This window comes from Rissa tridactyla, chromosome 19 (genome assembly GCF_028500815.1).
Source record: "Rissa tridactyla isolate bRisTri1 chromosome 19, bRisTri1.patW.cur.20221130, whole genome shotgun sequence".
Lineage (NCBI taxonomy): Eukaryota > Metazoa > Chordata > Aves > Charadriiformes > Laridae > Rissa > Rissa tridactyla.
The window spans coordinates 6553989-6566840 of NC_071484.1; the positions used below are offsets into that span (position 1 = coordinate 6553989).

The 12852-nt window shown below is 70.0% G+C and overlaps 3 protein-coding genes across 6 annotated transcripts; 1 reads left to right on the top strand and 2 right to left on the bottom strand.

The window, feature by feature from the left end:
• Nucleotides 1-1629: 1629 nt before the first annotated feature.
• Nucleotides 1630-5516, top strand: PGAP3 (post-GPI attachment to proteins phospholipase 3). Of its 4 annotated transcripts, none has more exons than XM_054224694.1 (8): nt 1630-1838; nt 2729-2826; nt 2900-3052; nt 3494-3556; nt 3722-3783; nt 3928-4022; nt 4147-4351; nt 5051-5514. In XM_054224694.1, the coding sequence occupies exons 1-8, from the start codon at nt 1640-1642 to the stop codon at nt 5112-5114; spliced, it is 939 nt and encodes a 312-aa protein (XP_054080669.1). In that variant the 5' UTR covers nt 1630-1639; the 3' UTR covers nt 5115-5514. The 4 variants fall into 4 exon arrangements, with proteins under 4 accessions (XP_054080669.1, XP_054080668.1, XP_054080672.1 ...); XM_054224693.1 differs by having other exon boundaries at nt 3886-4022; nt 5051-5512; XM_054224696.1 differs by lacking the exon at nt 1630-1838 and adding an exon at nt 1976-2619 and having other exon boundaries at nt 3886-4022; nt 5051-5512.
• Nucleotides 5517-6424: 908 nt separating this feature from the next.
• Nucleotides 6425-9366, bottom strand: PNMT (phenylethanolamine N-methyltransferase). The gene is made up of 3 exons (XM_054224526.1): nt 9206-9366; nt 8704-8911; nt 6425-6860 (listed from the first exon to the last, which is right to left on the bottom strand). Exons 1-3 carry the CDS (start codon nt 9357-9359, stop codon nt 6425-6427), a joined length of 798 nt encoding a protein of 265 aa, XP_054080501.1. The 5' UTR covers nt 9360-9366.
• A 1079-nt stretch (nt 9367-10445) lies between these two features.
• On the bottom strand, nt 10446-11966 carry TCAP (titin-cap). The gene is made up of 2 exons (XM_054224559.1): nt 11793-11966; nt 10446-11136 (listed from the first exon to the last, which is right to left on the bottom strand). Exons 1-2 carry the CDS (start codon nt 11939-11941, stop codon nt 10881-10883), a joined length of 405 nt encoding a protein of 134 aa, XP_054080534.1. The 5' UTR covers nt 11942-11966; the 3' UTR covers nt 10446-10880.
• Between the last annotated feature and the right edge of the window lie 886 nt (nt 11967-12852).

The following is a 12852-nucleotide window of genomic DNA, read 5'->3' on the forward strand; positions in this document are numbered from 1 at the left end:
CCCCAAACCCCCCCCTTCCCTCCGCTCCCGCCGCCCCCGAACCCTCCCGGAGCACCGGGGACACCTCCATCCCCCGGGAGCACCGGGGATTCTCCATACACCGGGAGAACCGGGGAACCCGCATCCCCTGGAAACACCGGGGACCTCCCCCGCCCCGGCTCCCCCGGCTCCGGAGCTGGGGGCTGCCCCGGTTGCAGCGCACGTTCCCCCCGGTGCTTCCCCCCCCCCTCCAAGTGCTGCCCTGTCCCGGGGTCCTGCACCCCGGGGGGGCTGCAGGGAAGCGGGGGGGGGGTGGCACATAAATGGGGGGGATGACCCCCCGTCCCTGTCCCCTCACCTGCCCTGCTGGGGCTGTGATTGTCACAGGGGGAGGGAGGGCGGTGATGCTGCTCCCGGGTCTGGGTCCGGGGTGAGGGGGACAGTCCTGTGGGTGTGGGGGGAGTCAAGCCTGGCACCCAGGGGTGGTCCTGGGGTATGGGGACAATTCTGGGGTACAAGGAGAGGGGGACAGTCCTGGGGTGCAGGGACAGTCCAGGGCATGGGGACAGTCCTGGGGTATGGGGACAGGGGGACAGTCCCCGGGGCGGGGGGGGGGGTTTGTCACTGGGCTGTGCTGGTTCTGTACTGGGGGGGGGGGGGTGTCACTGGGCTGTGCTGTCGGGCATTAGGCCACGCTGGGGCTGTGCTGGGGGCCACTCGAGCTGTACTGGTGGGCACTGGGCCATGCTGGTGGGCACTGGGCCGTTCTGGGGTCATACTGGGAGGCACTGGGCTGGGGTACTGGGACACCCCAGGGCCTGGGGACCGTCCTGGGGTGTGGGGACAGTCCAGCAGGATCCGATGGGTCTCCAGTGAGGTGGCCCAGGGCTGGCGTTTGTCCCCCACCCTGGGTACAAGCCACTGGGGCACCTTCACCCCCTGCCCCGGGTGTAGGGGGGAGGACACTGGGACGTGGGGTCCCCCAGAGCATCGCAGCCCGCAACAGGGACCCCTGGCTGGGCAGAGTGGAGGGGGGTGGCCAGGCCAGGACCCCCACGTGGGGCTGGTTCTCCCCACCATGTCCCCATCGGCCACCACACGTGCCACCGTGGCCACCCGCAGCCCCCGAGGGCTCCCGGCTAGGCCGGAGAAGGGACCCCAGTGCCAGGGGGCCGGGAGCCCCGTCTGCCCAGGGGTGACAGCTCCGTGGGGACGGGAGCAGGGAGCCAGGCGTCACCGCCACCCCAAGCCCAGTCCCAGGGGGGGCAGCACATCCCCCCCATCCCCAGCCACTGCACCCTGCCTGGGGGTCCTCGCCCGATAGCCCCCGCCTGGGATCCCGCATGGCTGAGGCCTGCACAGCCCCCCCCGAGGCGGGGCCAGCCCGGGCCGCGCTGCCCCAGGCCCGGCCCCGGGCCCCGCAGCCCCCCGGTGTCCCCGCAACCCCCCGGGGCTGACACCCCCCGGGACACACCGTGCGGGGGGGATATATCCCATGAGCCTCTACGGAGGGCGCCCGGGGGGGTGGATATATCCCATGAGCCTCCCCGCTCCGGGGAATGTATCCCATCATCCCCCCGGAGGCGTTATATCCCATGGTGCCCCGCGCCGCCCCCGTTTCCGGGGTGGGCCGGAAGTGGCGGGGCCGGGCCGGGCGGCGATGGCGGCCGGCGGCGCGGCACGGGCCGCGCTGCTGCTGCTGCTGGGGGCAGCGGCGGCGCCGGGCCCGGCCCGGGGCTCGCAGGGGGACCGGGAGCCGCTGTACCGGGAGTGCCTGGGCCGCTGCGAGCGGCAGAACTGCTCGGGGGCGGCGCTACGGCACTTCCGCGCCCGCCAGCCGCTCTACATGGGCCTGACAGGTACCGCCCCCCTCCCGCGCCCATTGGCTGGCGGGCCGGGACCCGCCCACATATGCCACGCAGGCCCCGCCCCTCGGTGAAGACCACGCCCTCCCGGAGGCCACGCCTCAGCAGAGGCCACGCCTCCGCAGAGGCCACGCCCCCCGTCGGGTTGCTGGGCGGGCGGGGCCGGACTGGGATGGACTGGGAGGCACTGGGATGGACTGGGGAGCACTAGGGTGTCCCGAGGCCTGTCTGGGAGTTGCTGGGCCGTACAGGGGCCAGGCAGGAGGCACTGGGGAGTGCTGGGCTGTACTGGGAGGCACTGGGCCACACTGGTTCTGTACTGGGGGGTCACTGGGCCGTGCCTTGGACTATGCCGGTGGGCGTTAGGCCGTGCTGGGGCGCACCGGGCCATGCTAGTGGCTATTGGGCCATTCTGGGGTCATGCTGGGAGGCACTGGGGCTGTGTAGCGGGCTACTGGGCTGTGCTGGGCCATGCTGGGCCATTCTAGGGGGACGCTGAGCCACACTGGGGGCCCACTGGGCTTTGCTGGGGGAGGTGCTGGCCTCTGTTGTGCTGGTTTGGTGGTCACTGGACCATCTGGGGGGACGCTGGGACATACGGGGGGTTGCTGGGCCGTGGTACTGGGAGCCACGCAGGGAAGGCCCAGGGTGCCGTGCTGCGCCCAGCACGGGGCGGGGGTCTCCCGGCCGTGGTGAACCCCACACGGCTCCCCTGCACCCCGGCTGGATCTTGGCACTCCCAGCACCCATCGTGGTTTGACCATGCAGCCTGACGGTCTGTACTGGGAGGGACTGGGGGGGGACTCAGTGACCGGGGTGGGGGGGACTCAGCGACCAGGGCGGGGGCTGCGCTGGCCGCCCCCTCCCGCCGCTTTATCTCCCAGGCTGGACCTGCCGCGACGACTGCAAGTACGAGTGCATGTGGCTGACGGTGCGCCTCTATGTCCAGGGCGGCCACAGGGTGCCCCAGTTCCATGGAAAGGTGAGCAGTGGGGGGCCGGGGGGGGGGGCCGGGGTCCCCCTCTGCCTGCTGACGCCGCTCTTCTCCCTTGCAGTGGCCCTTCTCCCGGTTCCTGTTCTTCCAGGAGCCGGCCTCCGCCTTCGCCTCCTTCCTCAACGGCCTGGCCAGCTTCATCATGCTGCTGCGCTACAAAGCCGCCGTCCCCCCGGCCTCCCCCATGTACCCAACCTGCGTCGCCTTCGCCTGGGTGAGTGTCCCCCCCTCCCCGGGGGGGCTGTGCTGCACCCCACCTCCTCGTTTGCTCTATCTGAGGGTCTTCTTGCAGCCCCCGAGGTCTCCTCTCATTGCAGGGACCCCCCTCCAGGGTGACGAGGGTTTCTAGGGGGGTGGGTACAGCGTGTGCTGGCGGAGCCGCACGGGGCCGGCAGCGCTTCCCGGGCTTCCTCTGCCAGCGCCGGGCTCCCGGGGGGAGTTTCGGTAACCAGCTGCTCAGCAAACCCCGCACAGCTCCGGCCCCTCGGCGCCTCCGCATCCAATTTGCAGGGCACTCGTCTCCCCTAATGAGGCTGACGAGCTGCCGAGGGGGAACGTGACCCAGCCAGGGAGCTGGCACTTAGCTGGCAGCGGGGGCCGCTTAACATCTTCCCCCCCCCCCCCCGCCAACTCCGGGTTTCCGCCTCTCCCGCAGGTCTCCTTAAACGCCTGGTTCTGGTCCACCGTTTTCCACACGAGGGACACGGCTGTGACAGAGGTGAGTGGCACCCCCGGAGATGCCGTGACCATGCTGTGACCCTCTGTCCCCAAACCTGGGCTGGGGTCCTGTCACCCAGCTCTGCTCGAGGCGGTGGGGGGAGACGGGGGGACGCTGTGTGCCCTGGCCCCCCCTGGTGCGGCTCACCCGGCCCCGATCCCACAGAAACTGGATTATTTCTGCGCTTCGGCCGTCGTCCTGCACTCCGTGTACCTGTGCTGCGTCAGGTGAGCCCCGTGGGGCAGGGCGCTGGGGACACAGGAGCCCCCAGGGCCGTGAGCGACCCCTTCCTCCTCCTCACCCCCCCACCCCCCCCCCCCCACTCCCAGGACGCTGGGGCTGCAGCGGCCAGCCTTAATCAGCATCTTCAGGGCCTTCCTCCTTCTCTTCCTCGCCTGCCACATCTCCTACTTGACCCTCGTCCGCTTCGACTACGGCTACAACATGGCTGCGAACGCGGCGATCGGTGAGGCCGGCACCTGGGGAGGGGGGGAAGAGGCTGGAGGCAGGTGGAGGGGGGGCCGTGCCCTACGGGTGGGCGCTCCCCCTCTCCCCCTACCCCCCCTGCCCCCCTTCCCCTGTCTCCCCAGGGCTCCTCAACCTGGCGTGGTGGCTGCGGTGGTGCCTGCGGAACCGCCCGCGCCTGCCCCACGTCTGGAAGTGCGCGGCCGTGGTGCTGCTGCTGCAGGCGCTGGCGCTGCTGGAGCTCCTCGACTTCCCCCCCCTCTTCTGGGTGCTGGACGCCCACGCGCTCTGGCACATCGGCACCATCCCCCTCAACGTCCTCTTCTACAGGTCGGTGTCGTCCCCCCCCCCACCCCGACACCCCCCCAGCCCTTAAAACAGGGGTGCTGCGCACCCCAGTCTTGCCCACAGGGTGCTGGGTGCCCCCCTCTTGAACCCAGGGTTTGGTGGTGGGGGGGTGTCTCTCTCTTTCCCGTGGGGTGTTGGGGGTCCCACCCTCGGAACTGGGGTGCCAGGAGACCCCGCTGTCACCCACAGGGTGCTGGGTGCCCCCCCTCTTGGAGTTGGGGTGCTAAAGGGCCCCCGCTTTGGTCCATGGGGTGCTCAGTGCTCCCCTCTGTTTTCCCTGTGGTGCTGGGGGGTCCCACCCTTGGGACTGGGGTGCCAGGGGACCCTGCTGTCACCCACGGGGTGCTGGCTGCCCCCTTCTTGCCCATGCTGTGCTGGGTGCCCCCCCTTTTGGAATTGGGGTGCTAAAGGCCCCCCGCTTTGGTCCGTGGGGTGCGCCGTGCCCCCCTCTTGAAATCGGGATGCTGGGGGCCCCCGTCTTGCCCGTGGGGTGCTGGGGGGACCCTGCTGCTGCTGCTCCCCAGGGTCTGGCTGTGCTCAGTGGGGGGTTTAGGGCTCCCCCCCCCACCCCTTCCCACCCAGCACCGACAACCAGAAGCACCCAAGGCCGCGGGGCTGGGGTGCTGCGGCCCCCCCAGCCCCCCCCCCCAGCCCCCACCTTTTCCCCCTCCCTCTCCGCAGTTTCCTGGTGGACGACAGCCTCTACCTCCTGAAGGCCAACTCCGACCTCTTCAAAGCGGACTAGAGCTGCCGGGGGGGGAGCGCGGCCCTTCGCCCCCCCCCGGGGTCCTGCCCTGCCCTGTGCCAAGTGAACCCCCGGCCCCCCCTGGCCACGGGCTCCTTCCCTCGGTTGCCTTCTGAGGTTTGCTTTTCTCTCCATGCCCCCCCGCCTCCCCCATCTCCCCTCCCCGGGGTGCAGGGGGGGCCGGGCACCCCCACTGCCGGTTGCACAGGGGCTGAGGGCAGCTGAACCCCCCCATTAGCGCCCCCCCCACCCCCCCCGCCACCGGCTGCCGGTGCTGAGCCAGGGGCCCTCCCTGCCGTGGAGCGCGACAGCCGCGAGGTGGCAATGGCTGCTGGGGCCACACTGCCGGGGGGGGCCCACACACACACGTGGGTGGCTTGGGGGGGGGGGGGGCTCTGTGTGCATGGTGGGGGGGCTGGGGGGGACCTTGCTGGGGGCTGCTGGCTGGCTTTTGCAGGGCGGGGGGGGTGGGTGTAATGTGTGGGGCTGGAGCGGTGCCTTGGGGTTGGGGGTGCCCCCCCACCCGCCCCGCCCTCTGCCAGAGGGGCTGTGCCCCCCCCGGGGCCGTGTGTCCCCCCCCCCCGGCCTCGCCTGAGTGTGCTGTGGGATGTGAATAAAGCTGAGTTCAACCTGGGCCCTGCCTGGCCGTCACCCCCCCGCGCCCCCTCCCTGCCCCATGGGCACCCTCTGCCTGGCCATGCTGTCCCCTGCTCTGTGACACCCCCCCAGACCCACTGTGTGCCCCCCCCTCCCCGTCCTGTGTCTGCCGTGCCATCCCTGCCACCCCCCTCCCCAGCCTTGTGCCCCATTCCCCTTATTGTCACCCCCGTGGGGCACCCCATTTCCCACCCGGCTTTTACCCCCAGGCTCCCCCTGTGTGCCCCCCCCCCCCCCATCCTTTCCCCCGTGTGCCCCATGCCCCGCCCCCCCCCCCCCCCGCAGTCTGCCCCAAACCCCCCTCTCCGTGCCCCACATCCCCCTGCCGCCCACCCCACACCCTTCCCATTGCACCCCCCCGATCTTCACCCTCTCCTGAGCCCCCACCGCAGCCTCCCCTCTGTCCCCCCCCCGCCACCCTCGGCTCCCTGAGCCCCCCCCCAGGATCCATGGTTACCCCCTCCCCAGGGACACCCCCCTCCCCACATCCCAGGCGATGCCAGGCCGTGCCGTGCAGCTCGGGCTTTATTGGGGGTGTCGCGGGGCTGGAGCTGGGGGGGGGGGCGGGATCGGGGCCACCAAATCTGGTTTTTGGGGTGACAGGGGCCAGGTTCCCCCCCCTGGGGTGGTGCGTGGGGGGGGTGGGGCGTCCTTCAGGCCTCCAGCGGCTTCTGCGCGTGGGCGAAGAAGACGCCGTCGACGTCGTCCACGCCGGTGCGCAGGGCGGGCGGCATGGCGTAGGAGCGGAAGTCGCGGAGGGCGAAGCCGGCGCCGGCCAAGGCCGAGCGGACGTCGTCCTCCGCCAGCGGCACCACGGGCAGGCGGGCGGCCCCCGCCAGGTAGAAGGACTCCCCCAGGGCCCCCAGCAGCAGCGCGTGGCCCCCCGGCCGCAGCAGCGAGCCCACGTGGGCCAGCGCCCGGGCGAAGGCGTCGCGGTCGGGGCTGACGGCCTCCAGGCAGAAGGCGGAGAGCAGCGCGTCGGCCGGCGGGCGCAGCGGGGCGCCCAGCGGGTGCGGACGGTGCACGTCGATGGGCAGGATGCGCCGCAGCCGCCCCCGCAGCCGACGCTCCTTCTCCTGCCAGGGCTCCCTGCGAGGGGGGCAAGAGGTGGGGGGGGGGGCGTCAGCCGGGACCCGATTCCCCGGGGATTGTGGGGGGGGATCCCCTGGGGATCAGCCCGGCAACCGCAGGGATGTGGGGATGAGATCTTGCAGGGATCAACCCACCATCCACAGGGACATGGGGATGGGATCCTGCAGGGATCAACCCCCCAATCTGCAGGGATGTGGGGACGGGATCCTGCAGGGATCAACCAAACACCCACAGGGATCAGCCCGGCAACCGTGGGGATGTGGGGATGGGATCCTGCAGGGATCGACCCAGCACCCACGGGGATGTGGGGATGAGATCTTGCAGGGATCAGCCCACCATCCACAGGGACATGGGGACGGGATCCTGCAGGCATCAACCCCCCAATCTGCAGGGACATGGGGATGGGATCCTGCAGGGATCAACCCAGCAGCCACAGGGACATGGGGATGGGATCCTGCAGGGGTCAACCCACCATCCATGGAGACGGGATCCTGCAGGGATCAACCCACCATCTGCAGGGATCAACCTGACGCCTACAGGGACATGGGGCAGGGATCAACCCAGCATCCACAGGGATGGGATCTTGCAGGGATCAGCCCGGCATCTGCAGCAATGTGGGAACAGGATCCCACAGAGATCGACCCAACATCTACAGGGACATAGGGCCGGGATTCTGCAGGGACAAACCCAGCATCCACAGGGACACAGGGATGGGATCTTGCAGGGACCAACCCAGGCTCTGCAGGGACACGGGGAGAGGAACCCACAGGGATTAACCCAGCACAGACAGGACCATGGGGATGAGATCTTGCAGGGATTAGCCCAGCATCCATAGGGACAAGGGGTCAGGATCCTGCAGGGATCAGCTGGGTGTCTGCAGGGACAAGGGGACAGGATCCCATGGGGATCAGACTGGTGTCTGTAAGGGGTGTGGAAGCATAATCCTGCAGGGATCAGTCCAGCATCAGCAGGGATGCGGGAAAGTGATCCTGCGGAAACCTGGGCACACAATCCTGCAGGGATCAGCTCAGAGTCCACAGGGATGTGGGGCTGTGATCCCATGGGATTCAGGGACACAATCCTACAGGAACCAGCCCGGCATTTGTGGGAACACGGCGCTGCGACCCCATGGGGATTTGGGGGATATGATCCTCCAGGGATTAGCCCAGCATCCGCAGGGATGCGGGAAAGTGATCCTGCGGAAACCTGGGCACACAATCCTGCAGGGATCGGCTCAGAGTCCACAGGGGTGTGGGGCTGTGATCCCATGGGATTTGGGGACACAATCCTACGGGAACCAGCCCGGCATTTGTGGGAACACGGCGCCGCGACCCCATGGGGATTTGGGGGATATGATCCTCCAGGGATTAGTCCAGCATCCGCAGGGATGTGGGGCTGTGATCCCATGGGATTTGGGGACATGATGCTGCAGGGATCAGCCCAATCTCTGCAGGGATGGGGGGGCTGTGATCCCATGGAATTTTGGGACACGATGCTGCAGGGATCAGCCCATCGCCCGCAGGGATGTGGAAGTGTGATCCCATAGGATTTGGGGACACAGTCCTAAAGGAATCAGCCCATCACCTGCAGGGATGTGCAACTGTGATGCCATGGAATTTGGGGACACGATGCTGCAGGGATCAGCCCAGTCTCCGCAGGGATGTGGGGCTGTGATCCCATGGGATTTGGGGACACGATGCTGCAGGGATCAGCCCAGTCTCCGCAGGGATGGGGAGCTGTGATCCCATGGATCATGCCGCCGGGATCCCACTGTCGCTGGGTCACCCCCCCACCCCGGGGTCCCCCCACATCCGTGTCCCCCCTCCCCCCCAGGTCCTACCCGCGTCCCTCGATCTTGCAGACGTGGCGGATGAAGGGGCTCCAGTCGAAGGTGCCGGGCTCCCCCCGCGCCCAGCGCCCCAGCTCCTCCCGGTTCACCGCCAGGTAGTCGGTGGCCACGATCTCCTCGAAGTGGTCGCAGGCGCTCAGCAGCTGGTAGATGGTGGGGCCCGAGCCCACGTCGATCAGCGTGCGCCCGCGGATCTCACCTGGCCGGAGGGGAGGAGAGGGGGGGGGAAGGACATTGTGTGTGTGTGGGCGGGGGGGATCCCCACACTGAGCCAGGCACTGGTGGGGGGGGGCGGGGACAGGAGAACCGGGGGGGTGTGTGGGGGGTGTGGGGCCCACCCTGGGAAGGGTCTGTGGAGCAGGGAGGCGGGTGGGGGGGCAGGGAGGGTGGCTGCTGAGGTGCTCTCCCACCCCACCCACCCCCCTGCCTCAGTTTCCCCAGCCCAGCTCGGGGCTGGGGGGGGGGGGGGGGTTGCTTCCCTGACGCCCCTCACCGCTGGCGAAGGTCTCGGCCAGGCATCGCAGCTTCCAGGGCACCACGAACTCCTCGGAGGAGAAGTCGGCCCGGGGGGGCAGGTAGTTGTTCCGCAGGTAGGCGCGGGGGTCGAAGCGCTCGTAGCCCTCCCGGAGGGCGGCCAGGCTGCTCATGGCGAGGGGCTGCGGCGGCCGCGTTCGCCCGCCCCCGCACTCGCTTTATATCCCCGGCCGGGCTTCGTGGTGGTTGGAGGGGGGGGGGGAGCGAGCCATGGCCATGGTGGCCATCCATCGTGGCTAACCAGGTTAGCGCCAGCGCCCCAGGGCCGGGGGGGGGGGCGGGGGGTGCTGCGGTTGGCGCTGCCGGATCCGGCCTTGTGCTGAGCGATAAAACTCCTCCGACTGGGAATGGTGGGGGTGTGTGTGGGGGGGGCAGGATCCAGGACTCCTGGCTCCAGTCCCTGGGGCCTGAAGCTTTTAAACCCCCCCGCCAAGATGTGGGTGTCCCAGCGGTGACTACCCCCCCCCACCCCCCCCACCCCCATGAGCATCCCACGGGAATGTCCCACAGGGTGGGGATGGAGATGGGAAGGGGTTGGGATGGCGGGGGGGGGCTGTCTGAGCTCTCCCTGATGCCTCCGTCATCAGTGAGCTGAGTGTGCCGGGCCTCAGCCCAGACCCTGGCAGCTCGCAGTGCTCCCAGAACCCCGGGATAAGGGGCAGGATGGAACCCTGGAACTTACAGGGAAGGGGAGAGGGATTTGGGGGTTGTGGGGGGGCGGCGGGGGTGTTTTAAAGATTCCCGAATCCCACCTATGCCGAAGCTGTAAGTGGACAAAGGTGGTGGGGGCAGGCGGCTCATGGGGAGGAAGGGACAGGGAGGGGACAGGGGCTGGCGGTGGCCCAGGGACAGCGGGATCTGGCCGGGCGGGAACAGCTAATCTGGGCGCTGGCGCTGGGTCCGGGACGGACCCTGGCACCGGCCGGGCTGGCGATGGAGGGGGGGGGGGGTGTGGGGGGGTGTGTGCAGTTATATAAGCAGAAGGTTACAGCCCCCCCCAGAAAAACCCTGAGCCCCTGCAGGACGCCCGTGTCCCTCCAGCTGCCGGCAAAGCGCCGTGCCTCAGTTTCCCCCATTCCCGAGCAGGGTCTGTCTCCCCCGAAATCTTGTCGTCCCCCCCCACACTGGCTCATGGGGGCCTCGTACCCACCTCCCCCTCCCCCCCCAACCCCCCCATCCCCCTGAAATGACACCACCGGTCCAGGCCGGGCATTTTATTGCCATACAAAGACCATTGTTTGTACAACCCCATGGAGCGACTTGCCGCAGCCCCCCCCCGCCCCTCCACAGCCCCCCCAATGGCTCCGGGGGGGGGAGGAGGAAGAAGGTTCAGCGCTCCCCATCCTTGCACCCCCTTCTCTTTGCCAGGGAAACTGAGTCGCGCCCGGTGCTGCTGGGAGTCCCCTGAACCACGGGCGCCCCGTCCCCGCCGGCCTCCACGACACCCGCTGCGGGGTGGGGGTCCCGGGCGAGCGGGAGCCCACCCCCCACTTGCCCCCACCCTCCTGCGCTGCTCTTCGGGGTGGCCGAGAGGACCCAGGCGGCCGGGTCCCCCCGTCACCCCCCAGCATCAGCCTCCTGCCCCCCAACCCCGCCATCCCTGCCACCCCCCCGCCCCAGCCCCACCGTCACCCTCAGCCCCTCTGGGCCTCGTGGGAGAGGGAGCGGGAGAGGGTGCGGGGGACCCCCGCCTTGGCGCCGCGGAGATCCGGGGGGGCGAAGAGGGGCAGGGGCAGGGTGCGGGCGTAGGGCAGGAGGTGCTGGGCCAGGGGCTGCCCCAGGCACCCCACCCGCAGCAGCCCCCAGGGCGAGCGCTGCTGCAGCACCCGCGTCTCCCCGCGATGCTCCAGCGTCTCCCGGTGCTGCTCGTCCACCTCCCGCCGGCACCACCTGGGCACGGGGCGCTCATGGGGGGTGGCAGCGGTGGCGGGGGTCCCAGCCCCCCACGGGGACCCCCGCGTCCTGCTCTGCCCCACTGAGGACACCCAACCCCGCGGGCAGCGCTGGGGACCCCCAATGTCCCACAGCACCCCATGGGGAGCCCCCACCCCTTGGAGGTCCCTGTGTCCCCACCGGCACTTTGGAGACCCTCCCCACTACGGCCTCATCAACCCCATGGGGACCCTTGAGGACCCTCTAGGACATGCGCAGCTGCATGGAGACCCCCCCCCCACCCACCCCATGGGGACCCCGTGGAGACCCCCACATCCCTCATGGCCCCACGTAGATGCCCAGCCTCCCCCAGCCCCATGAAGACCCCCATCTCCCCACAGCAACCACCAAGACACCCCCCCCTCCACCACTTCCCTGGAGCTCCCATGATCCCAGGGCCCCCCCCACAGCCCTTTGGGGACCCCAGAGACCCCTGCAAACCCCCCCCCCCCCATCCCCCATGGCCCCACGGGGACCCTTAGAGGCACCCACCAGCCCCAAGACCCTACGGGAACCCCCCCAGCCCTCGGGGACCCTCACACACCCACTGCCCCCCAGCACCCAAAGGATACACCCCCCCCCCCCTCCCTCCACCGTGGTGGGGTGCCCCTCACCCCTCCTCGGGCCGGGTGCTGAGCTCCAGGTCCAGCCACTCGGCGCTGAAGGTCTCGCGTCGCCCCACGTCCTCCTCCCGCACGTGGCAGCCCAGGCGGGCGGCCGAGAGCAGCCCCCCGCTGCGCACCACCGCGCTCGGCCCCAGCATCCTGCCGCTGCCCCCCCCCCCGCCCGCCCGCCACGCTTATATGGCCCCGCCGAGGCTATTTTGGGACGTGTGGCTGGCACCGCGGGGACAGGAGGGTGCCAAGGGCCCCCTCGGGGCAAGCAAGGCTGGGGGGGGGTGGGTGGGGGTGGCACCGGGGACACGTGTGTCACCCCGTGTGTGTGTCCGGCCACGCTCAGCCCCATGTGCCCGCTGGTGATTTACCATCCCGTGGTGGCACCCACGGATCGTGTCCCCCCCGTGGGGACGTGGGGCAGACCCCACCGGCAGGACCCCCTGGCCCCCCCCCCAGGGCCCTGGCACTGGCCCCCGGCACCAGCGAACACGATGGCCCCTGGAGGTGTTAACGGCTTTGCCGGCGCCCGCTGCCAACGCGGTGGCCGTGCCACCCTCAAAGGGCCATCGGGGTCCCATCCCGGCACGTCCCCCCAGGGACAGGCTGTGCCAGGGGAGGGAGCAGGGGGGTGCTGGCCACGGGCCCCCCCCAGCCGGGCTATTTGTAGGGCCAACAGATGGGGGCTGTGAACAGACGGGCGCTCGCCGGGTGCCAGTGGCTGGGGCTCACGTGGCCACGGCTGCTGCCGGGATGGCCGCAGGCCTCCAGCCCCTTGGGCCACCATCCCACGGTGGTCCCTAGCCGAGGAAAACAACCCCAGGGATGTCCGGGGAAACCTTTGCCCGGGGTGACCAGCGCAGACACGGATGCTCCACGTTGATGCCCGGGAGCTGCCAGTGCCACCACGGGATGGGGGACAGTGACACCCACGGCCAGTGGCCAAAGGAGCCTGGAGGACGCGTCCTTCGAGCCTGGGGGGCTCTGAGCTGCCCCCAGCCCCGCGGCTGCTCCTGCCCCAGCCTTCCTCCCCGCTTTTATTCGCTCGGGTTCCAAAGGG